Raw genomic sequence first — 22,747 nt, forward strand, 5'->3', positions numbered from 1 at the left:
TAACCAAACCAATACCGTCTGCAAACTTCTTATGTCCACACAAATGCCGTCTACACACCTCTTATATCCACACTTGCATGAATTATGATCCCAATATCCTCCACAAACCGCTAATAACAAAAATTACATGGATTATGATAATTATGCTAAAAATGATATAGTATTGGAAGTTTAAGGAGCCGTTTGTTACATCGATCTACCACTTCCGCTATCTCAGTTATTGGTTGTCACTTATCATATCATATCATATTCTAGTCATTAACAATGCTTGTGATTTTTGTGATTTTTCCAAGCTTAAAAAGATAGTCGTTTCAAATTTTCACCAGCTCTCGCAATTTACTTAATATTAATAAAACTTTTTTCATTTCAATTCCATGCAAACACAGCTCCAGGTATTGGCAATTTACCGCCAGCTGATTTGGCAGTGTCTTAAACCAGCAGCCTAGCTTCATGCGGCCAATTGCATGCATGAAAAAATAAATTCTAGAGGCTACTCTGCTTGCCTGCTGACCCTAATGACAGTGTTTGTAAACTTGACAGCACTTCATCAGCACCTTTTCCTCACTGATGCTAGGTTTTTTTTTTTTCATACAAATGATTTTGCTGAAATTCAGTGAAATTAATATATAGATAATGAATAAATCAAAAAAGTTTACTAAAATCGACGAGGATATAGAACAAGAGGTCAGTGATGATATGTCGAATGGTAATCCTAAAGAAGAAGAGGATTTATATGAACGTACGAAAAAAAAACATAAACAAAAATCTAAACCAAGTAAAAGTCGTAAAAAGAAGAAATCGAACAAAAGAAAGAAACACCGACATGTATCTGAATCAGGAACAGGATCATCGTCATCAGCGGTTAGTAATACATCGAAATCTTCAATAACATCACGTTCTTCTGAATCGGATGTAACCAAAAAAAGGAAAAAAATGAAAGTTAATTCAGATGAAAATCGAGTGATAAAAATAAAAAGCGAAGTCACTAAAGAACCTTCAGAGAAATTTTGTTCGAAGTGGGAAAGTCCGCCAAGAAAACGTCAACGTAGCCAGGAACGTTTAAGAGATGAGAGCCGTGATCATTATCGCGGTTGTCGCGACGATCGGGAACGACAGGAAAGATGCGTGCGCGGAGAATATAGGAGCGAAAAAGCAAGAGAAAGTCAACACTATGGAAGGCAGCAGCACCAGCAGCAGTAAGTTTTTAAGTTGAAAATCAACATTTCATCGTATGAAATTTCATATTTATTTGAAATTTTAGACGATCCCGTAGCCCTCGTAGATCAAATGAAAAATCCTACGATCGTCATTATATAAAACGTGAAAACAATTCTCCCACCAGCCGTTCTAGAGATCAATCATACGTTTATCAAACCAAATCTAAACGTGAAGTCGAGAAAATCTATGACTGGGGCAAATCAAATGAAAGCAGGAAGCCATCAAATTCGAGGAAAGAAACAATTGAAGACAAAGAAAAGCCCAATTTTGCTTTAAGTGGTGCCCTAACTGAGGATACAAATAAGGTTAATGGAGTTGTTATCAAATATTCTGAGCCACCTGAAGCACGGAAGCCTAAACGCCGCTGGCGTTTATATCCTTTCAAAGGCGAAACTGCGCTTCCAGTTCTTCATATACATCGTCAAAGTTGCTTTTTAGTTGGCCGCGATCGTAAAGTAGCCGACTTGGCGGTAGATCATCCAAGTTGTTCAAAACAACATGCCGCGCTGCAATACCGTTTAATTCCATTTACACGTGAAGACGGGAGTACTGGTAAACGTGTTCGCTTGTATTTGATCGATTTGGATTCGGCAAATGGTACGTTTGTGAATAATAAGCCAATTGAAGCACGAAAATATTATGAATTGTTCGAAAAAGATGTTATTAAATTCGGTTTTAGTACACGAGAATATGTTCTACTTCATGAGAATAGCAAAGAAGACCAAGAGGATGATGATATCCCGTTAATTGACGAACAACCATCAAAATAAAGTCTACAAATAATCCGTAGAAATATGCACTTTTTAAATTCTTAATTTCAAACAAAAACAAAAAAAAAAATAATAATAATAATAATAATAATTAATAAAAACTTTGTAAACAAATGAAGAGTCGACTTAGATATCCGTTACGTTTTGCAATTAGGATTGTGTGTCGATTCTCTTCATTGCTAACCAGAAACCTTTCTATATCAACTCGTAATTCATTGCAATATATTTACAAAATTTTTCGTTTTGCCTTTTTTACACTACTCTTATCTTTCTATCGTTAGTATCCGCACAATATGGAAATTTCGAACTTCGAATCATAAAATTGATTGATTGATCTAAACTCCATAACGCGTTCTTTACGTTCGGTTTTTTCTGCTTTAAATGCTTTAATAAAAGTCCACAAGTAAAATTATAAATATATAACTGAATGGGCTGCGAAAATGTTTTATTATTTAAATGGAAAAATTACAATATTTAATGGAAGATTTAAAACGACGATCAGATCATAATTTTCGCGAAATTATTTAAGAAATTCGTGAAAATGTTGCCAAACAAATTTATTAAAGGCAGCTTAATGAATAAATTTAATCATTACGTATATGCTTGAATATATATCTATCCGTCTATCATTTAAAAATTTGAATTACATAAATTCATTTAAATAAACAATTGAATAACATTAAACAATTCGCATAGATACATTCATCTTATTACTATTATTTATGATTTATGATTTGCTGGGAATACCGAAACTCCAAAGAAAGTACTAAAGGTTTAAAATTCGAGGTTTTAAAAATCATTGATAAATGTTTTGGAATTTTTTGTTTTTTTTTTTTTTTTTTGCCTATAAAAGTATATAAACAGTTGAAGCAGCAGCACGATTAACGGGTCTGAATAAAAATAAAATCGAATTGATAAAAAAAATTGTCAAACGACAATTGTGTGTGTTTGTTAATAGTTTGCTTTTTTTCCTTTTTTTTTAATTCCCATCGAAACAAAATGATTTTGAATCGATCGATGTTCTACACGAACGTTATAATTTGAAATTTTATTTATAATCTGATGCCATGGTGGGTAATAATAGTTTAAAGAAGTCTTTGACGCGAATATAAAACCGGATATTTTTTGTGTTGTAGATGCAAGAAATCGTTCGAACTTTGACATTCAGCAAACTTTAAGAAAATGACATATGAAAAATCCTACAGACAGATAGATCACTTAAATTAAGATATTTTTCTATTTTTGATTTTTTTTTTTTTTTTTTTTTGGTTAACTTCTAATACGATTCGCCTGAGTGGTCAAAGGCGAGGAATCTCGACCGGCAACTCAGTGGTCGTGGGTTCAAATCTCAAGTGTGGTAGAGTTTTTAATAAAGCCGCAAGCCTTAGATGCTAGCGCTTTAAGACTTTAGTCTTAGAATTTATTCTGGGGCTAAATTTATAATAATAATAATAATAACTTCCAAAACGACAATATGAGCATGAATTTAATGTTTGCGTGAGGTTTTAACGCTTTGCACCCGAACCCGAATCCGAATGTTTTAGTATGGGTATTCAGCTGCCCGATAGTAGTTTTAATAAAAACTTTTAACACATCAAGCATAAGAATTTTAAACAAAAGTAATTTATTTGCATATTTCATTTTTATATACATACTACAAACATAATATTTTAGTATTAAATTTTATAATTTTTCGTTAATGTGATATTTTAGGAAACACTCTCCAAGGTGTATCCACTAGGTTATTTAGGACATGTGTCACATGTTTCACGTCTTTCGCTTTTCTTTTTCGTTCGGTCAGAGTATACTCTACAATTTTTCTTTTTGCTCCTTTTTGAATCACTTACAATAGTAGCTTACAATTTAATCGGATACGGTTATCGGTAGTTGAAGATGTAGAAAACATGGCCAGCTCCAAGGGTGTTGTCGATAACCTCCTTTTAGCTGATTCACTATTTATTTCACAAATTTTAAATGACTGATTGATCGCTCGTTTCTCTGCTTCTTCGTCATTTTATATAAAATATAGGGAACTGAGCATATTTTCAATCCGCAAAAAAATAACTTTCGCCACCATTTTAAGGGTTTCCGCATAAAACAGTACGTAGATGTATATTGATCAGCACGCCCATCAATGCCGCCCATAAATTCAATATATTTTAGAATAACGTTTGGTTTCTTATCAGCAATTTCGAGACCATCTCGTTGAAATCTTTTTAGTTGGTGGTGAAGCCAGCATCACACCAATTCGACATCATGGTCACAACCCGTTTATCTTTCCAAGCCAAGATCAAATTGTTATGTTTTCGATATACTACTGTTTTTTTTTGTTTTTTCATATTTTAGTTTCTTTATAGCAAACGGGATATCTTTTCGGTTGATTTGTATTATGCCAGTTTATCTAATTCTTCGGCTAGTACAATACTCGCAAAATATTTATCTGTGAACATGTGGTGGCCTTGTGCACCAGAAAACCGAATTTAGTAGCATTTGATAGAAGTGTTACAGAATTCTGGTAGTCACCGGGAGGTTGGGTCTTATCAACTGTTCGGTTTGATGCTACCATAATATGGAAGAATGCCACAAATATATCCTATGTCTGAATCGCCGAGTACAATAAATCCTTATTCCCCATTTTGTTGGCTTCTTAGGGTTATAAGTAATAAAAGAAAATCGACCTTTAAATTTCACAATAGATTTACCGACAAATATATTTGGGTCAGGAACGAAATATTCCAAAAACTTGGAAATTTACTTCTTCCAAGTAGTTACTTACTTTACATTTGCAGCACCATGCGTAATTGTCTTCAAGTGCAGCATCCAAAAAATTTGATTGTGAACCTGTCTCATGTAAATACATTCGATTAAAAAGTGAATTCGACTATTTTCATCCGTCGACCAATATTGTGGCATATTTGCAAGCGACATTGTTTCCATATTAAAGATGACCGCTATGAATACACAGAATTCTTGTGTTGTTATTTCTTTCCAATTGATCCGCATAGACTTTTTCGATAATTCCTTATCTTAAAATTTCTTATTTGGATATTCGTTTGTTTGTTTCAAATCACAATTGCATCAGTTAGCTGGTCGATGTAAAATAATTTAGAAAAATGCAATGGTTCCGTAACATTTGCACTAATTTGGTGACCTTTAGAGTTATTACCACTTCTAAATTGTAATCTTTTCGGTATGATTTCTGTACATTCAATCAGATATTTACCCATTCAAAATTGTCTTCCTCTTCTGTAACGCCTGAATCAGAAGAAGAATCTTCACTTTCGCTTTCTATTATTCTAAATTTTTTGTTTCCTTCTTTTACCAAACACTTCAACACTCTATTCACTGCTATTATCTTGATCACTATCTTCTTTATGTTCATTTGGAATGTTATCAATCGATCTAAACATCATCTCAAACTCATCTTCACTGCTACAAATTTCGTGCATTGATTCTATTTTTATGACCTGCCAGTAACTGTCAGTAATTGCCAATGCTTTCGCTTAACAGAATATCAAAAAAAATTTTGCTACGATTTTGCTACGAAACGCTATAGTGTTCAGACTGAATGATCTAAGTGTCAATTATATCAAATAAAAAAAAAATTTACAACGCATGCACAATTTAATGTAAAATATTCTCAAAAATAGTAATGACGCTTCTCGGGCGCCATTCGAGTTGCAGCAATGAATATGAGGATGATGGCTTTTGGGTGCCGTTCGGGTGCAAAGAGTTAATAGAATGTTCAATCGAATGTTACAGCCTTTCATAAATAGCCATGAGAGTGTACAGCAAACGTAAAAACGAGGAAAAATTCAAATCGAATACAAAAAAGGAAATTTTCAGAATTTGTTAAAGTAACTATAAATGGAAAGAAATTGAAAACCTTATAAAATGCAACACACAATTGCTTTGATTCTTTTGTTTTTTTTTTTTTTTTTTTAGGTTTCCAAAGTACATGAATACATTAGTTTGGATTAAAATTCACCAGCAGCAGACGCAATAAATCTTTCGTAAGTCCTATGTTAAACATTGTTACAATAGTTACAATAGTTTTCATATTATATTCTCAAACTTTAACAATGAATCTTAGTCCCCATCAGTCCTGATGACAATAATTAGTAAATCATACACAAACTCTTATGTGCATTTGATAAGCATTCATTAATAATGAATTTTTATAGTACGCATCAAGACATAAGGATTTCGAAGACAATATGCCCTATATAATAAAGAAGACGAAAGTAAAGTCAGATAAACTTTGTGTTGCTTTAAGGATATATTGAAATAAAGACTTAACAAACATTTGATTCCGTTAGGTAGATATTTAAATATTTCCTGCTACGTATATAGTTAAAAAATTATAAATCTGAATAAACTGGCGAACACCTCAGAAACCATGATTCATGAGAACGGCTTAACGGCTCTTATACGGATAATACGCTCACTACTACTACGATACGTATCTTCCATCTTGATTTAAAATTACATTTAAACTTCTTTCGCAATTGATTGATGCATTGCTTTGTTCAATTCCCAAAACAAAACGTAACTTATCAATTATATCAAGTGCAATATAAGCCAACACAATGAAAACGTGCATCCCGAAAAGTTTATCAACTTTTACAACGAGCCTATGTGGAATTTGGCAAATCATATGGTTTTGTATATAAACTAATAGATAACACAACAAATAAGAACATATATTCGGGCAAGGCCGACTAGTAAATGCTCTACACCACATTATCTAATACAATTCTTATTTTTATTCTAGAACATAAAAATTATATCTAGTTTCTATATGAAGGCATATTATTTATGTGCGTATTTCTGGGGAATCGGGCCCGAAAACGCAACCTAATGTAATACGAGTTTAATCCTTGCATAGGACAGGGGCCCAAAAACACTTTTTGTAGAGTTCATTTTTGTAAGAAATTACTATAATGTTATGGGTCAATTTCCATCACCACTTGTTCAAATTTTCTGCTCTACAGAGAATCAATTTTCGATAGTCTAAATTTAGGACAATTAATTTTTTTTTTTATTTTAAATTACTGTTGCGAACTTCATGGTATGAACATCGCTATATGAGAGAGGGTTCAGAACCAATTTAGAATGCCGAAGTATTACTACTTAGCGATTTTTGTTGAGAAATTTTGAAAATTAAAATTTGTTTTTCATAAAAGTGGTCCGATCCAGATCATTTTCAGTAGCGTTTTTCCTTTGACGAAAATACGTCACCGTACCAAATTTTATTAAAATACCTCAAAAATTGCGACGTGCAGCTTGAACACAAATTTACATGCACAGACATCGAGCGAATAGACAACAGGCTTAGATCAATTCATATTAAGATATTGATAGGTAAAATAATAGGTGCGTTTATCTTAAAACCTTACATACATATATACATACATACAATTTTAATATGCTTATCTATTTTCAAATTAGTTTTGGTATAGCAATTTTTTCATATTGATACTTTTATATTTTGCTACTCCAACCATGTACTAATCGCTAACCACAATGACGCATGAGCAAAATAAAATCATTTGAACAGATAAAGGGTGATACAATCAGGCATCGTTTTTGGGGCTAAAAAATCCCAATCATGAGCAATCGTGCTATCATTGTAAACTGTAATGCATTACTCTCTAATAAAACAATTTGATGAACATATTTCAACTTTAAAGTAAATTATTTTTATTGCTTGTTTTTTACTTCTTGCAAATAAATAATGGTATAAACCAAAATTTGCAAATCACATAATAATAAAAAAATGAATATATACATTAGTGTAGTGTTGTTCGTTATTTTCTATTTGTTTTACTCATACATATACATGGAAAATCGTATGATTTATCAATTTCCATAAAGTTTTCTAAAAAGTCGGCAAAGCTAAAGTCCCAAACTCGAGAATAGGAATAACGTCTCATTTTGTCCACTCAGCTCAGGCTAAACACAATTCTGAATTTTGGGAATAAAAATTGTACATAAGGGAAGCAATACGCATAATAAAGCCAAACCGCATATTGCGTATTTTAAATTGAATAATAAACCGTCTTTTTCTCATATTTTGGAAATATTTTGGTATATTGAAAAAAATGAATTTCTATATTGTATAATGCAAAAAATAGTAAAATAAATTAATATGACAGAACATAATTAGATATAGAGAATAACTTTTCGATAATGACTATAAGTTGTTTTATTTCTTCTTCTATCTATTTTTTTTTTTTTTTTTTTTTCATTTCCTTATATACATACAAAATCATGCGATTCGTGAACTTCTTCCAATCAGATTTATAAAAGTGTATTGAACAATTTTTCGGGATGAGTAGCTTTATTGTGTCAGCCTACCTATTTCCAGAAGCAAAATATAAATAAAATAAGTAAAATAAAGCGAAGACTTACAATATCCAGTATCTGTAGTTGCCACTCTGAGCATACTACCCAACTACTTTTTAATTTTTCATAATGGATTTTTGTGCACAATTCGGAAACACTGAATTATAAATGAATATACAGCACGAAAATTCGTAAAGCCGTGAAGATTTTTTCTGCAGATTGTGGAAGTCCCTATGGACTCTATAGATAGAAGTTTTTCAAGGTTAATTTCAATCGGAAAATGTAACTTGCAAAGCCAATAAATTCTGTGCATTATTTTAGTTTTAATTTAAAATTAATTCATTAGAGTTTGAATAGCTCTTAAAAAAAATTTACGTCACTTGTACTTTCGTTTTTCTAAAACAAAATGGCTCCGAAAAAGCAATGCACTAATGGATTCATGGTATTCACGTTCGAGTGGAAAGCCAAATATGGAAAACAAATAAGTTTGCGTGATGCAACTGCCGAAGCGGGCAAAATCTGGGCAAATATGAATATGGAAGAAAGGAGCCCTTACAATGAAAAGGCTAAAGAGGAAAAAGTAAAAATGCGAAAGGGTGGTGATAAACTGACCTGCGTCGGTACGTCGATATCTCAAATGGATAGACAAAAATTGGAGCTAGAACAAAAAGAGAAGCAAATTAAACGTATAATTGAGCAAACCGTTAGGAATAGCGAAAAAGATGGCGGTAAGTTTATAAAAATATAGACTTACGTTGTGTTGTGTGAATTGTTTAATGTGTTTTAATAGAACTAGAGCATAAAGCCTATTATTTTATTACGGTTAATTACTTCACCAAAATCCTAAAGGGCAACGTTTATATACCCGCTGAATTGTCAGTTTGTGAATATTCATTAAAGCAAGGAGTTAGTCGTATATTCCATACGTTGATAAATCCAGGTTTATATGAAAATTCTTTTCTCCATTCTTTTAGATTTATATTTAATTTTTATGTTACTTAGGTACGAACGTTTATGGTCATCAATATGAAGCTCAGTATCATTCGGAAACAACCCATAATTTGCCGTTGCCTCCAAAGGCCTTGGGTGACGAAAATTTGGGCACAATTTATAATGAAGTGCTGAGATTTTTGGGTGATACTGATGAGTATCCCCCATTATACACCGCACGTGAGAATATACACATCGTGGTCTCGGTTTTAGACTTTTTAAAATCTGATATACGCGCCAGTAATAAAACTTTAAATATCTACCCTATACAATATTTATTTTATGTCATGAAAGAATCGACATGTGAGCAAGGGGAGCTAGAGAAACCAAAGAGTTTTCACATAACGGATGCCTACTTCGAAAGGGATTACTTTGAATATCAAAGTGGGATTGCTTGCCAGGTGTGTATATATAAGCTATCGTCAAACAGGTGACTAAATAAAATAAACTTGTACTTTCAAAATTGTAGTTTCATGAGGATAAAGACAAGAGCAAATATTGTACTCAATCTATAATTACAAGATGGGGTTATATGTTTTCCGATTACATGTGCCGCGATATAGCTATCCCGCTAATACTGGGGCGTCATGTACCACAAAATACCAATCTAGAAGCCATTATAACTCCGGCTCGAGCAAACTGTTCTGAGACAAATTCTTTAGTTTCTTTAGCGACTAGCAGCAATTATTCCTACAAAGTCGTAGCAGATTCAAAACTTTGCTATGATGACAACGAAACTACAGTTTCCTCTTCTAACGACACAAAAACCTCGTATAAAAATGATTTCCCAGCGTTAGGGTCTCGCAAAAAAATCCCTACACCAGCTGGTCAAAGATCTAGATCGTCCTCGTCTAGAAGAGATTACGAAGAAGAGTATTATGCTGTTTTGAGTGAAGACGTAACACCTGAATTAAATCCATGGGCAACCCGGTCACTTCGCCCTGAGTCGCCTCAATTGGCCGATTCATGTTTTATTGTTAATTCTAATCGCAGCAGGGATCAAGATAACGACGCTGATAGGCCGATATATATTTTCGGACGTGGTCGACAATTGCCTAACATTAATGAATTTAATGCCAATACAACTGCTCGAGGTCCAGGACGTCTCCCTTAAATCTTTTATTTCTTATTATAATATTTTCCTATTCCATTTTAAATTTTTGAATTGCTTATCAATATGTTCGTATTTTGACATTTTACCTATTAAAAAAAAAAGTGGCGGCAAAGCGAAAAAAATTTGTTGAAAATACGAACATTGCATATATCTTAGACGATAATGAAAATCTTTATTTTCATATTTTTTATTATTTTTTTTTTATATCACTTTAATATCAAATCGTATGGATTCTAAATTAAAAAAGAGTTGGCAAATAAACCTTTAGATGCTAGAAAACTAATTTCAGGTTGAAATTTAAAATTTAATGTCTAGTTGGGGAAAAATATAAAAGTTTGTATTAGCTCGATATTCTATTGAGAAAGTAAGTTTTAATTGGTATTAAAACACTGCCAATGTCGTGGTGAATACTCCACATTTTAACGTTCTCAGTACTATTGGAAGTTCCTGTACACGTATTTTCAGGTCTTCAGCAGTAGAAGAAGAATCGATTAAGGAATTGAAATCATACTTTTTATTTTTAATACTCTTTTTCTTTTTTTTTTTTTTTTTCATCGCGAATGTACATTAAATTATATTATTTTTCTTTTTTTCTGTACGGCGTTTTACTATATTGTCGTTCGCTGTTTTTTTTTTTTTTTTTTTAAATAGAATTCGGGAATTATTTTATTTGTTATTTTGTTAATCAAGCTTATGAATACTCGATTAATTGCTATTTTTATTTATTTTTATTTATCTTTTTTTAATTATCTGGAGTAAAATTGTTACATTTGAACGAATGTATTAGAAATATAATAAAATTAAATGCTTTTTAATGCTAAAGTGTTCGCACTGTAGTTTTAAGATGAAAACTAATATATCGTAGACAGAAATAGTTCGATATTACAATGAACATTGCTCATACTATTTTATTACATGCTATGACAGAAAGTGAGAATATAAGATTATGTTATCGGATTTCAACGGGTTGTCAAAAGCTTATGGAAAAGGTTAATACTGATATATGAGTCATAATTTCAAAAAAGGAACCAGGTTATAACTGCATTTTAAATACGAAAAATTTGAATTTTATCCCAAATCAAATTAATATAAAAACACATAGGCAGAAAATTCAGACTTTGTGCACTTTTTTCAGACTTACTAATAACTGCTAACACCTATTTTGGGAACCTTCGACAATTTAATAATAAAAAGAAATAAAGTAATACTTTTCATATAATCACGTGATTATTTAGAAACGGCGGCCCGTGCTACAAAATTATCAATATGCACACCAGACATTCATTCTTTTCTTTTTGTAAGAATCTCTGACTTTTGTTCAATAAATAAATGGCCGCTTAGTGAAAGGGGTTTTATAGAGGCGACATTGCTTAAAATTTCTCGATTGAAATACATTTTCTCTATATTTAGTTATAATGGTTGCAGAAATCAAAAAAAAAAATCAACGACCTAAAAGATGTTCAGGTCTTTATCGCAGATTTTCGTCCTAATAATAATAAAAAGTGCGCTATCCTCGCGTTCATTACGCCGTTTTCCTATGACACATTAAAAATTCGTTCAATTACCCAAATTATTATACTTGCTTAATTATTACGCTTATTTGGGTTTCGTTTTCACCTTCACTATTACATAAATATTTACTTAAGAATTAAAATTGAAAATGTAAAATAAAATACCGAATGAGCTTAAAATGTTACGTCTACTCCATACAAATTGCCTTAGGGTCTCTAATTTTTTTTTTCTTTTTTTTTTCTTTTTTGGTATATAAAGTTTCGTCATCTACATTTAATATATATTGGTTTAGTTACGCTCAGTGCATCAAAGTGGTTGATCACATCTTGAAAATCATTTTCATCAAATACTGTTGTACCTGCTAGAGTATCTGTGTGTTTATTAGTTTAGTTACGTTCAGTGTATCAAAGTAGTTGATTTTTTTATAACCATCACATCTTGATAATCATTTTTATCAAATACAGTTGTTGTACCTGCTACGGTATCTGTGTGCTTTATGAAATCATCACCAACACCGGTTGCCGGTGTTCGTACCGGCGATAATTTCGGTGTATTACTACTGTTGCTTGTTTGACACTTATTGTTTAAGGAATGTGCAGCATAACGCTGTAGAATTTCTGTCGATGACTGTTTGAACGTATCACTCATAACCCAGTGTACACGTTCCATTAGTCCATCCAAATCATCTTTAGTTAAGCCCTCGGTAGCTATCGGCGGCAATGCGGTCACAATAATGTTGCCAGCATTTAATATCTTCTTCTTATCGTTTAAGAATGTACAATATGAACTAAATACAACCGGTAGTATGGGTATTTGCTCATCAATTGCCATATGAAAAGCGCCCTTCTTAAATGGATGCAGCTCACCTGTATTGCGACGCGTACCTTCTGGAAATACCCATAGTTTAATTTTTTGATTTTTAATTTTATGATTCACTGCATTCAAAGTAGCTCGAGCTTTTTCACCCCGAACACGATCAATGAAAATCAAACCAGCCAACCATGCGGCCAAACCAAAAGGCCACGCGTAAAATAATTCACGTTTAGCTACCACAGTACATTTGTTCATAATATGCCACATATCGAACATGCCTAGAATATATAAAGTTCAATATTTTAATATGATATTATTCGCATGTAACAGCAGCAGAACGTCTAACCCAATATATCCAATGAGGATTGATGATTGGCTACAATAATGCAAGCCTGATCCTTCTCCAAGTGTTCTTTACCACGTAATTCCCATCTTAAACCAATAAGGGTAGATATACGATGGCAAAATGTACTGGCCCAACTGAAAGATTTTGACATATAGTATATATTAGCATAAGATTTAATAGTAACAGTTTGTAGTCTATTTTACAAATAGTAAACAAATTCTATAAACATTTCCAGTTGCCTTAAAAGTTATTCAGCACTTTCTTGATTATACAAAAAAATACCGGATTAATGTTTGAAATACGTCCGTTCCCCAATTTACTTATGCAGACTTAACTTATTGAAATGAGTCAAGCGGAGGATTTGACTAAGGGAAATTTCGCGATTACAAAACCTTAAAACAACTTAATTATTGAAATATCTAAATAACTACTACTTGACTTATATTACTTATGAAATTATGACGAAAGGATAATGCATTATCAGCGGCAGCGGCAATTGGCATATTGAGAGGTAATACAGGATCGCTGGTAGGTGTTGCTATATCAGCTTTCATGTTACCACCTGCTTTAAATTCCTTAAGTGAAAACATTCTTTTAACCTTATATTTTTAGGTATTGTTTTAAGTTTGGCATTTATAGGGTCTCTTTTGATCTTTTACTGTTATCTATAACATATATGAAAACAATGAATCGCGTTTTAGTAGCGTACTAGTAACCATAAATTAAATATTGAGAACGAAGATTTAAAAAAAAAAACCCCAGAGTGTCCGTAGCCAGTAGAAGTGTTAACACTTCTTTGTACAGCTGCAGCTAAAAAGGTATTAATGTCGAAAATCAGGCCAAAACTGTCGTCACACAATTGTGTGTGTGGGTATTCTTGCATCAGCACTCGTCATAACAAAGTAAAAGATCACACAAAATAATACATACATGGCATAGGCGAGCCATACGGCCATTTCAACGATACTTGACATTATGAGTAAATTGCCCATTATTAAGGAACCAATAATGATTACAATTAAGTTATATGCATATTTTTAGCAGGAAATTTTCATCGAATCGAGAAATAGCGAGAGCACCGCCAGCGCCTAACAACGTTGCAGCTGCCTCAACGCCTCCATTATATATACTTTCGCTTTCCTTAATTTCTTTCCAAAGGATTTGAGCATAACTGATCACTGGCAACTGACCAGCGGTAGCTAACAACCGCCAAATTATCCGTTTTATTACAGTGGCATTTGTATAGCCGTTAATAGTATGCTTCGTAAACAACTTGAAAGTTTTTGCGCACAGGCAAATGTTCCTTTAATAAGTTCAGAAGGGTCTAAATTGTTATAGGCATCGAGCAAAGCAGAATAAAAGGTTGATGCTCACGACAACATTTTTTTTTGCGTTTCTGCGGGGAATTTTTCAGTATTTAAATGTACGAAACCTAAATGTATCGGAAATATACGATTTGTGTTAAGTACGAGTGAGTGAGTGAATATTGTTTTAAAAATTTAACATTTTAGTTAAACGACAATGGTGACATTGTCACGTCAGTTCCTTTTTAAACGAATCTCTTGTGTTGTCTATCCTTTCCTTAGGATGATGAACAGATATATGGGACAATTTCTAAATGTTCTGTAATAAAAAGCTTACATACTCCGACAACAGACACAACATGCATTTTTGATAAACGTGCATGCAGCAATCTTGAGCAGCAAGCTTGATCATATTGGTTAAAATTACTAAACGAACCTGAATTGATAATTAATTCAATAAATTTACCTAAGGAGTTGTGTCCCTTAGACGATTCTCACAAGTTAAGTTGAAAAACCAACCATCAGGTGTTATTAATTCAAACAACACGCGTGATCTAATAAAATAAACTTAAACTCAAGCTGGAAATTCCAAAATACCAAATAACAAGTACTAGTACTTTAGAAAGAAGAGATCTCTCAGATTTGCTCAACAGATTAAGTCCGGAGGCTTAGAGATTAATAGAAAAATGATAAATGTGTAAGAAAAAAGTACGTTAAGAATGCTTAAAAAAAACGAAATTAATGTGTTTTTGTTTGCAAAACTCCTAGAGAATTATATTATCCTTTGTTTGTTTTTTTTATCCTATGGTCTAAACAGCCATAAACGATCTTAAAAGATATTGATGATGATTTTTCGCTGAAATTTAAAGCCGCAAACATGTCCATTTCTTCTTTTTTGTTCATATCATATATATGTATATATATATAAACCCTTGGTATCACTTTTTTTTGCTAGTATAAAAAATCAAAGACTAAAGGAACCCACAAAATGTCATAAGCCACCCCTCAAAATAGGCAATACAATGTAACAATTCTTTTATACAATTTCTTTTGCTATTTAACAAGAAAATAATGGACTAATGGTAGATAATTGTCATAATATCTGTCTCTCTTTTTCCACATATTATTAGTTATTCACTCCTTATGAATAAAAAAATGTACTTTCCTTTCTCACCCTACTTAATTAGTGTGTTACTTGCTTATTAACAAAAAAAAAAAAAAAACCTTAGAAAACAATTCAAATGGTCTTAAAAAAAAAAAAAGTTCAAAACTATTAAATTAGTTAAGTATTGATTTTTTTACTAAAAAGAATACTTACAGTAAATTGCGTACATCACAAGGCCGAAAGAGAAACGCCGGTATTAAGATAATCGAATTAAACGATACGATGCCATAATAGATTAAAAATTTAAAATAATAGCGAAATATATGACTGGTCTCGTACAGAAAAGGCAACATCAATATTATTAACAAACCGACCAATTCGATATAGGTTGTCATTACGTGCTGACTCTATTTAACACAATGCTGCGTCTTTTTTGACCTTTTTAGTATTTAAAAGTATACATAAGAATAAACAAGATTTATAGACTTTTAGTCTTAAAATTTTTTTTTACACTTTTAAAACAGCTTGTAAATTTCGGATCAATAAAAATGAACACAAAAGCACCCATACACTAACATAGATAACATGTAGTTTGCAGAATTACAAAAGTTTTGGTGGTGAATGTAATATTATTATTTACTTATATCGTTTGCACAGCTATCATCATATATTTATTTGCTAATATTTTCAAATTCAGTTTTTAAATTAAAAATGGACAAGAATAGAATTCGCAGACTTAATTTTCCTTTGATTTTAATAGACACATAAATAGTACTAACAACAGCACTTGTCTGCGAAATTACAAAGTGATATAAAGAATCATTAACAAAGAAAAAAATCTTCTGCTTATGGTTGTGTTGTTGTGTTCTTGTTCCTTCATATGTGTAATTAATTAAATGAAAGTTATGTCACTATCCATATCGTAGATAAAATGTAAAACGAGAAGCAAATGTAATGAATGTACATGTGCTATGCATTAAAAATCAACTATAAATGATTTATCCAGGTTTGTGGCAAATTTCATAAGAATTTCCCCTTAATTAATTTAAATTTGAAGCGTATTATCTTCAACACACTAAGGCTTTACAAAGCCATATCACATATGCATGTTGTAACAGAGTAATTGATTTGATTCAGCTATCCAATCAAAGAATAAACTAAGCATACACCCGGATAATATGTCCAACAGATATTTTTCCTTCTTTTGGCAAATATGTTGACATCTTGATATATATATTAAATGAAATCAACTTATTTCTCACGGATATTTTACATATCTATTTGAGTAAACAATTACCATAAATTTAATTAGGAAATTTTATGAATTAAATTTTCTTATATTTCTTTTTTCTTTGTTTATTTAGTTTGATTTAAATTACGTTGCAATTCAGCTCGTATTTATGGTTTGTTGGGTGGTTTTTTCATTACTAAAGTTTGTTTCTTAATAGCTCAGAGAAACAACTAAGAGAGTGTGTTTCTGCATCTTACTCTTTTAAAGGGAGAAGTCAAAGGAGACGTTGTAACAACACAGTAAAACAGCTGTGCAAGATAACAGCTGTAGAATTTCGATTTTCGCAACTTTAGAGAGTAAGTAAATGAGCGAACTTCGATTTTCGCAACATTAGAGAGTAAGTAAATGAGCGAACTTTGAATTTCACAACTTTAGAGAGTAAGTAAATGAGCGAATTTCGAATATAACAACTTTAGAGAGTAAGTAAATGAGCGACCAACTTGTTAGAATGTAAATATAGGAAATATTTATTTTTCCTTTCTCCACATCACATAAATACGAAATTTTAATTATGAATAAATTAATTTAATGTTTTTATATTAATATACACGTAATTTTGATCATCATTTATTGAAATATTTGATTACAGGTTCACAATACAAAATTGAACCATGTAAGTCTATTTTTAGGAACTCAACACGATATAAAGATTCACCTAAGGAGTAAATGTTTTTTTTTTTTTTTGGTATGTTGAACAGAGATGGACCAAGCCAATAGATTTGTGGCTTATATGTCCAAGGAGTAAATCTAAGTCTAATTTATAATATTTGTGTTTTTAAATAACGTCAGTTTTAGTCATTGGATCACCTTTCCCATAAGGACTAACAAAAAAATAAAGAATTTTATTACATAAGGTGTTCGAGCTTAATTAGAAACAATTAAATGAAGCGAAAGCCAAATTGTTACAAAGATAGTTAGTTATATTAAAGGGCGATTAGACTATATGCCTAAATCCTCCAAGAAGTAAGCAGATGCTTTCTGACGATCTTATAAATCAAATAACAAATTAATCAACATGGATGGAAAATTCTTGAAGCATATTTTAGTTAGTGCACTGTCGAGGTAAGCAGTGTATGGGGTACAAATTTCAATTTAGAAAAAGCGCTCAACATACATATTTGTAGCAAGATATTCTAAAATTAGTCGGATATTCTTAAATTAAGTTTAGTGTGATTGGTTAGCACTTGCGTGAAAAAGTTAAATTTACCAGCAAAAAGGCAATATTTTAATAATAAAAAATGTTGATATGTTATATATTTCTCTTTAGAATGTTATTTAAAAACCATTATTCGAGAGCAAAGCAATAGAAATTGTTGAAGTTAGGTCGCTTGCCGTTTTGAAAAAGGCGTGCGAGAAATAGGGGTTTCAGGTTTTGAGGTATCTGATAAAAATGTTCTTTCCATAGAGTAAATATTTTATTAATTTTTACAATTAGTCTTCGACCGAAGAGTGGTAAAAATGCGCTGCCATGTTGCAATATCCTTCCCCATTCTCTTTCCTCGAAGATTTACATTACGTATTGAGAAATAACTGAGAAAACTGTAAGGAAAATGCAAATTTATAATCAGTACCAAAAACTTTACCCAAGCTCTTAATTCCTTAGTGGAAGACGTTCAAACCCTTCGATTCGATTGAATAGAGTTTATCACGCTTTAGTAACAAGGCATCTGTCAATGTATTAGAAAATTAGAAATCAACATATTAGGCTATAATTTGCCAGTAGATTCATTTCATACGAAGTCCTTTTGCAGCTCTTGAGGAAAACACGAAATTTCAAACTAGGAAGTTTTTATAGAAAATGATTTTCTTTTAACATATTCCACAAATTTTGGAAATTAGGAAAATACAAAAATGTCGTTAGAAAAATTTCCTCGCCTTCATTGAGGTTGACAATTTCTGCTCGATATAATGCCTCTATAGGATTATAAAACTCTCCAGCTGATCCATAAAATTAACTGTGAAAAATTCAAATCAATGCAATTAATAAAAATAAATAAACAAAAGCGAAACCTATAAAAAACGTACACTTTACATGGTTTTTATTAAATGAAGTATTCTTTTCTTTACTACTTTTTTGTCTGGCTGTTGACATATCCAAAAATTTCTACGGGACATATACGCACTTTTCTATTGTTGTCGCACTAATTCCATCTTTTTTTTCCTACGTAGTTATTAAAGCAATTTCAAAAACTTGGCACAAAGTCACCACTTTGTTATAAAGGAATATAAAAAAAGCTGTCGACTAGCCTTATTTACGCATATAAAACTCTTTATTACTTCAAAGGTAAAAATCTTGTCAAAACATTTTATGTATCGATCTCTGTTCACTTAGCACTTTTTTGGTTATCAAATTCCAACTCTTCTCTTTTTTGAAACCCTGAAAAACGTATAATTTTCCCTTTCTCTACATTTAAATATTTACTGAATTGCACAGCCTGCGATTCCTGTTTCTCTTGGTCCGTTTTCAGACCGTAATAATGAGCCCAATCGCCACGTCCAATGTAAATCATATAACACACAAAGCCAATAGCATTCCACGCAAGCAAGGCATAAGCAACACTTAAACGTCGTTTCCACAGAGCTGCTTGTACTTCAGGTATAGGATTTGTATGATGTCGCACGATACGTCTTAACCATTTCATTTGAAAGAGAGACATTTTTCCAATCGTAATTTATATTAAGTTGCATAACTGGACTAAATTAAAATGTAAAAAACAGCTGCTTCATTTTCGACTTACGCTGCACCGATTTTACAAAAAAAACTTGTAAAACAGGGCTGTTTAAGTTTTTAGCTTAAATTAGCGTTTATTTTAGAAATTGAATATCGCTATGTAGAACTCATTGCAGTAGTAATATTTTTTATGAAACCCTATTTTTTGTAATCGTCAACATTACCAACATTATTTTATTTGCATTGAAGCAGCAAGAAATACATTTTTATATAGATAATCCAGGTTTTTGTTTTGTTTTTTTTTTTTGTTAAGCTGCACAAAGAAAGAGTTTGTAGTAAAAAGAAGCACATCTTTAATCTTCAATAATGTCATATTTGTGCAGGTAAATAAATTACATAATAAAAAACTTACACTCTCTTAATCAACATGCTAACGCGTGCACAATTCAATAATTTGGACTATCGCCGTCATCAAATTGACACACTTAAAGTATTTAATGACAAGTAAGTATAAAATGTGTACAGGAATCGTCATTATAATAAAATTATTTACAATTTTTTTTCTTCTGAAAAGTGTGGTCGAGGTTGTTGAACTGGAAGAATATTGCGTGCATTTTGAATCGGCTGCGCGTAATTTTATATTAACAGTATTATTGACAGCCAACTTTCCCAATGAACGTCCAAAGTTAATACTATCTCCAAGAGTGAGACATTGTTGGGTAAATCCTGTAACAGGAGAAGTGGAGAAAGCTCCCGGTCTGCTAAACGTAAGTAGGTACATCTAAACAGCTACGATCTATTCTTCTTAATAAGCGAAAAGTTCACCTCATTGGTCATGAACAAGACGTCTCTGATAATAAATGGCACCTTAGCTCGCCTTACGATAAGTGGAAATAATTTTACAACATCAGTAACTATTTTTTCTTCGTAGTATTCGCCACATTCGGATTTAGGCCGTGTTGTGCAGGTTGTTATACGTGAATTCGAGCGTTTTCCGCCGTCGGTAATTAAAAACAGCAACACAGTCAGCAGTTCAAACCTTATATTGCCACTATCTATTAATATATCCCACTCGTTGGATAATATTAACACAGTAGGAGCTGCTAACAGTACAGTTTCCGCAATGCAACAACAAAATATTAACAATTATCTTAGCCAACAAACATCACCTCATGAATCATCTTTAACTAATAGTAATCTACCAAATCTTTCTACTCTCTCGTTAGATGAATTGAAAAAGCTAGACAATGATCCTGAGTTTTTTAATGACTTTATTCAGGAAATGTCGGTAGTGCAACAATTAAACGAAGAGCTCGATTCTATGATTAATCAGTTGGAATATATAGCACGTGAAAATTTAAACAAAGAAGGTCACTTAGTAGAATTAAAACGTAAGCTAAGTGACGATGTTAACACTTTAAAGAATCTAGGAGAAAAGTGTGATCAATTAAATAAAAAATATTTGAAAAAATCCGATGACTACGCACCACAACATATACGCGAATTATTACAAATTGCCGTTTCTACAGCCGATACGGAGTGCGAACGGCATGTAGAACAATTCCTGAATGGCAAAATTGATGTTCAAACATTTTTGCAAAATTATACACACTCAAAAAAACTTAGCTCTGAACGCAAAGCGAAGGAGGAACGTTTGGGTCAACAATTACAAGCTTTGGAAAGAGCAGGATTTTAAGAAAATTATTTATGAAGAAGAAAAAATAAAGCTATACATAACTCTTGCCTTTACATATATGTTTGATCCTAAATCATTTGCAAGGTATCGAAATATATAAACAAAACAATCGATGATTAGAACGCGTAAGCTAGCAAATAAGTGTTAGATTTATTTGTTTCTTCTTTTTTAATTTCTTTATTTATTATTAAGATTTTGGTATATCTTAAAAAGATTTTCTTCCAACTTTCCTCTATCTAATGTATTTAACTTAGTTAATTTAGAAAACTATAAGTGTTCCATTAATTTATGAAATTAGCAAAATAATAAACAACAGCATAAAAAAACAGATTTTTTAAAATTCATTAAATTAATATAAAGCGTTTACATTAGTGTCTCTGAACTTCGTAAATAAAGCTTGACTAAGGTAACTTACTTATTACATCACTATATACATATGTACATATATTTGAAAGTATTCAATTTATTTTGTAACATGTTACAATAACAATCGCTTGCATTTTCAATATTTTTCCCTCTTAATAAATATTTACTAAAGGGGCTGACATGTATTATTTTGTAATGAAACGCAAGCAATGAAGACCGTTTATTTCAAAGCTGAAATATAATTCAGTTTATGGATCAGTTAATAAATAAATATATATTTAATCAATCTCTTTTATCACTAATCGATAAACAAGCTTGCTTCCTTTTATATTATATTACCTTCCTTATTGTTATTAGCGACAAATTTGTTGTTTATGTTTACGTTGATTTCTTTATTTCTGGTTCGAGCAGAAACATAAAAGATTTAATTAAATTCCTTGTCATATTATGGAAATCATTTGCGATCTGTCAAAAGAGGAAATCGCCAATTTTTAGTATTCAGCAGTATCATGCCAGCGAATCGAAAATAACGAAAAGAAACTACATGTTAAACTTTTAAATAATAAGTCGCATACCTCTCCTTTCAATATTTGTTTTAATCGCCCTCATCATTTGGCTCAACTTTAAATGTGGTCGCGAGCACATGCGTAATCAGTGAATGTTAGAAGAATCCTTGCCATCATTGCAGCATAAAGCTAATCCCACGTGAACCTGTGAAAGCGTAAATCTGTTGTTTTTAAAAAAAATACAATTATTCGCTTCGTGGATTTAAAAAATGCCGTACAAATTATTTTACATTTTTTTCTAAATTAACAAATTTCTTTTTCACGCAGTTTTTGTTTCTCTTCTATATAAATTTGACCTTTTCTCCACTTAGCAAAATCGATATAAAATGTATTAGTAGTAGTAGTAAGCGTAAAGTCAATTTTATAAAGTTTATTTTTTCTTTTTTTTCAATATATACGCTATAATATCCGCCTGAGTGGCCGAGTAGGCAAGAGTCTCGACTAGCAACTTAATGGTCGTGGGTTCAAATCCCAAGTGCCGCAGAGATTTTAATAAAGCCGATAGCCTTAGACGCGCTAGTCCTTTAAGACTTTTTAGTCTTAGAATTTATTCTCTGGCTAAATTTATAATAATAATGATAATATTCGCTATAATAGTTGGATTGTTTATTTATAGGAGAGGAAAGCCAGCTGTTTG

General features: G+C 31.7%; 5 protein-coding genes and 2 long non-coding RNA genes across 8 annotated transcripts; 3 read left to right on the forward strand and 4 right to left on the reverse strand.

The window, feature by feature from the left end:
- Positions 1 to 552: 552 nt before the first annotated feature.
- LOC119635632 (smad nuclear-interacting protein 1) lies at positions 553 to 2,658 on the forward strand. Its single transcript, XM_038030523.1, has 2 exons — positions 553 to 1,196; positions 1,262 to 2,658. The coding sequence occupies exons 1-2, from the start codon at positions 634 to 636 to the stop codon at positions 1,986 to 1,988; spliced, it is 1,290 nt and encodes a 429-aa protein (XP_037886451.1). The 5' UTR covers positions 553 to 633; the 3' UTR covers positions 1,989 to 2,658.
- Positions 2,659 to 3,796: 1,138 nt separating this feature from the next.
- Positions 3,797 to 5,916, reverse strand: LOC119637952. Its single transcript, XR_005247357.1, has 2 exons — positions 4,765 to 5,916; positions 3,797 to 4,634 (listed from the first exon to the last, which is right to left on the reverse strand). It is a non-coding gene; the product is annotated as an uncharacterized LOC119637952 (long non-coding RNA).
- A 2,579-nt stretch (positions 5,917 to 8,495) lies between these two features.
- LOC119632318 (protein maelstrom 1-like) lies at positions 8,496 to 12,088 on the forward strand. The gene is made up of 4 exons (XM_038025162.1): positions 8,496 to 9,064; positions 9,127 to 9,276; positions 9,339 to 9,727; positions 9,796 to 12,088. Exons 1-4 carry the CDS (start codon positions 8,743 to 8,745, stop codon positions 10,438 to 10,440), a joined length of 1,506 nt encoding a protein of 501 aa, XP_037881090.1. The 5' UTR covers positions 8,496 to 8,742; the 3' UTR covers positions 10,441 to 12,088.
- A 140-nt stretch (positions 12,089 to 12,228) lies between these two features.
- On the reverse strand, positions 12,229 to 19,307 carry LOC119632332 (1-acyl-sn-glycerol-3-phosphate acyltransferase alpha). 2 transcript variants are annotated; one of them, XM_038025186.1, is made up of 4 exons: positions 16,818 to 16,939; positions 15,734 to 15,958; positions 13,112 to 13,245; positions 12,229 to 13,043 (listed from the first exon to the last, which is right to left on the reverse strand). In XM_038025186.1, the coding sequence occupies exons 2-4, from the start codon at positions 15,913 to 15,915 to the stop codon at positions 12,349 to 12,351; spliced, it is 1,011 nt and encodes a 336-aa protein (XP_037881114.1). In that variant the 5' UTR covers positions 15,916 to 15,958; positions 16,818 to 16,939; the 3' UTR covers positions 12,229 to 12,348. The 2 variants fall into 2 exon arrangements, with proteins under 2 accessions (XP_037881114.1, XP_037881122.1); XM_038025194.1 differs by lacking the exons at positions 15,734 to 15,958; positions 16,818 to 16,939 and adding an exon at positions 19,234 to 19,307.
- Positions 18,882 to 19,564, reverse strand: LOC119632349. The gene has a single exon (XM_038025207.1). The coding sequence runs from the start codon at positions 19,466 to 19,468 to the stop codon at positions 19,136 to 19,138; it is 333 nt and encodes a 110-aa protein (XP_037881135.1). The 5' UTR covers positions 19,469 to 19,564; the 3' UTR covers positions 18,882 to 19,135.
- Positions 19,565 to 19,653: 89 nt separating this feature from the next.
- On the forward strand, positions 19,654 to 21,262 carry LOC119632324 (vacuolar protein sorting-associated protein 37A). The gene is made up of 3 exons (XM_038025174.1): positions 19,654 to 19,986; positions 20,057 to 20,249; positions 20,414 to 21,262. Exons 1-3 carry the CDS (start codon positions 19,910 to 19,912, stop codon positions 21,176 to 21,178), a joined length of 1,035 nt encoding a protein of 344 aa, XP_037881102.1. The 5' UTR covers positions 19,654 to 19,909; the 3' UTR covers positions 21,179 to 21,262.
- A 73-nt stretch (positions 21,263 to 21,335) lies between these two features.
- Positions 21,336 to 22,514, reverse strand: LOC119632354. The gene is made up of 4 exons (XR_005246777.1): positions 22,341 to 22,514; positions 22,120 to 22,271; positions 21,884 to 22,009; positions 21,336 to 21,775 (listed from the first exon to the last, which is right to left on the reverse strand). It is a non-coding gene; the product is annotated as an uncharacterized LOC119632354 (long non-coding RNA).
- Positions 22,515 to 22,747: the final 233 nt, after the last annotated feature.

This window comes from Glossina fuscipes, unplaced genomic scaffold, assembly GCF_014805625.2.
Source record: "Glossina fuscipes isolate IAEA_lab_2018 unplaced genomic scaffold, Yale_Gfus_2 0, whole genome shotgun sequence".
Taxonomy (NCBI): Eukaryota; Metazoa; Arthropoda; class Insecta; order Diptera; family Glossinidae; genus Glossina; species Glossina fuscipes.

Coding starts and splice junctions, on each gene's coding strand:
- LOC119635632 (XM_038030523.1), top strand. CDS start 634: ATGAATAAATCAAAAAAGTTTACTAAAATCGACGAGGATATAGAACAA. Junction 1,197..1,261: donor AGGCAGCAGCACCAGCAGCA/GTAAGTTTTTAA, acceptor TTGAAATTTTAG/ACGATCCCGTAGCCCTCGTA.
- LOC119632318 (XM_038025162.1), top strand. CDS start 8,743: ATGGCTCCGAAAAAGCAATGCACTAATGGATTCATGGTATTCACGTTC. Junction 9,277..9,338: donor CCATACGTTGATAAATCCAG/GTTTATATGAAA, acceptor TATGTTACTTAG/GTACGAACGTTTATGGTCAT. Junction 9,728..9,795: donor AAAGTGGGATTGCTTGCCAG/GTGTGTATATAT, acceptor TCAAAATTGTAG/TTTCATGAGGATAAAGACAA.
- LOC119632332 (XM_038025186.1), bottom strand. CDS start 15,915: ATGACAACCTATATCGAATTGGTCGGTTTGTTAATAATATTGATGTTG. Junction 13,246..15,733: donor TGTGATGTACGCAATTTACT/GTAAGTATTCTT, acceptor AAAATCTTTCAG/TTGGGCCAGTACATTTTGCC. Junction 13,044..13,111: donor ATCCTCATTGGATATATTGG/GTTAGACGTTCT, acceptor TATATATTCTAG/GCATGTTCGATATGTGGCAT.
- LOC119632349 (XM_038025207.1), bottom strand. CDS start 19,468: ATGTCTCTCTTTCAAATGAAATGGTTAAGACGTATCGTGCGACATCAT.
- LOC119632324 (XM_038025174.1), top strand. CDS start 19,910: ATGCTAACGCGTGCACAATTCAATAATTTGGACTATCGCCGTCATCAA. Junction 19,987..20,056: donor CTTAAAGTATTTAATGACAA/GTAAGTATAAAA, acceptor TCTTCTGAAAAG/TGTGGTCGAGGTTGTTGAAC. Junction 20,250..20,413: donor AAGCTCCCGGTCTGCTAAAC/GTAAGTAGGTAC, acceptor TTTTCTTCGTAG/TATTCGCCACATTCGGATTT.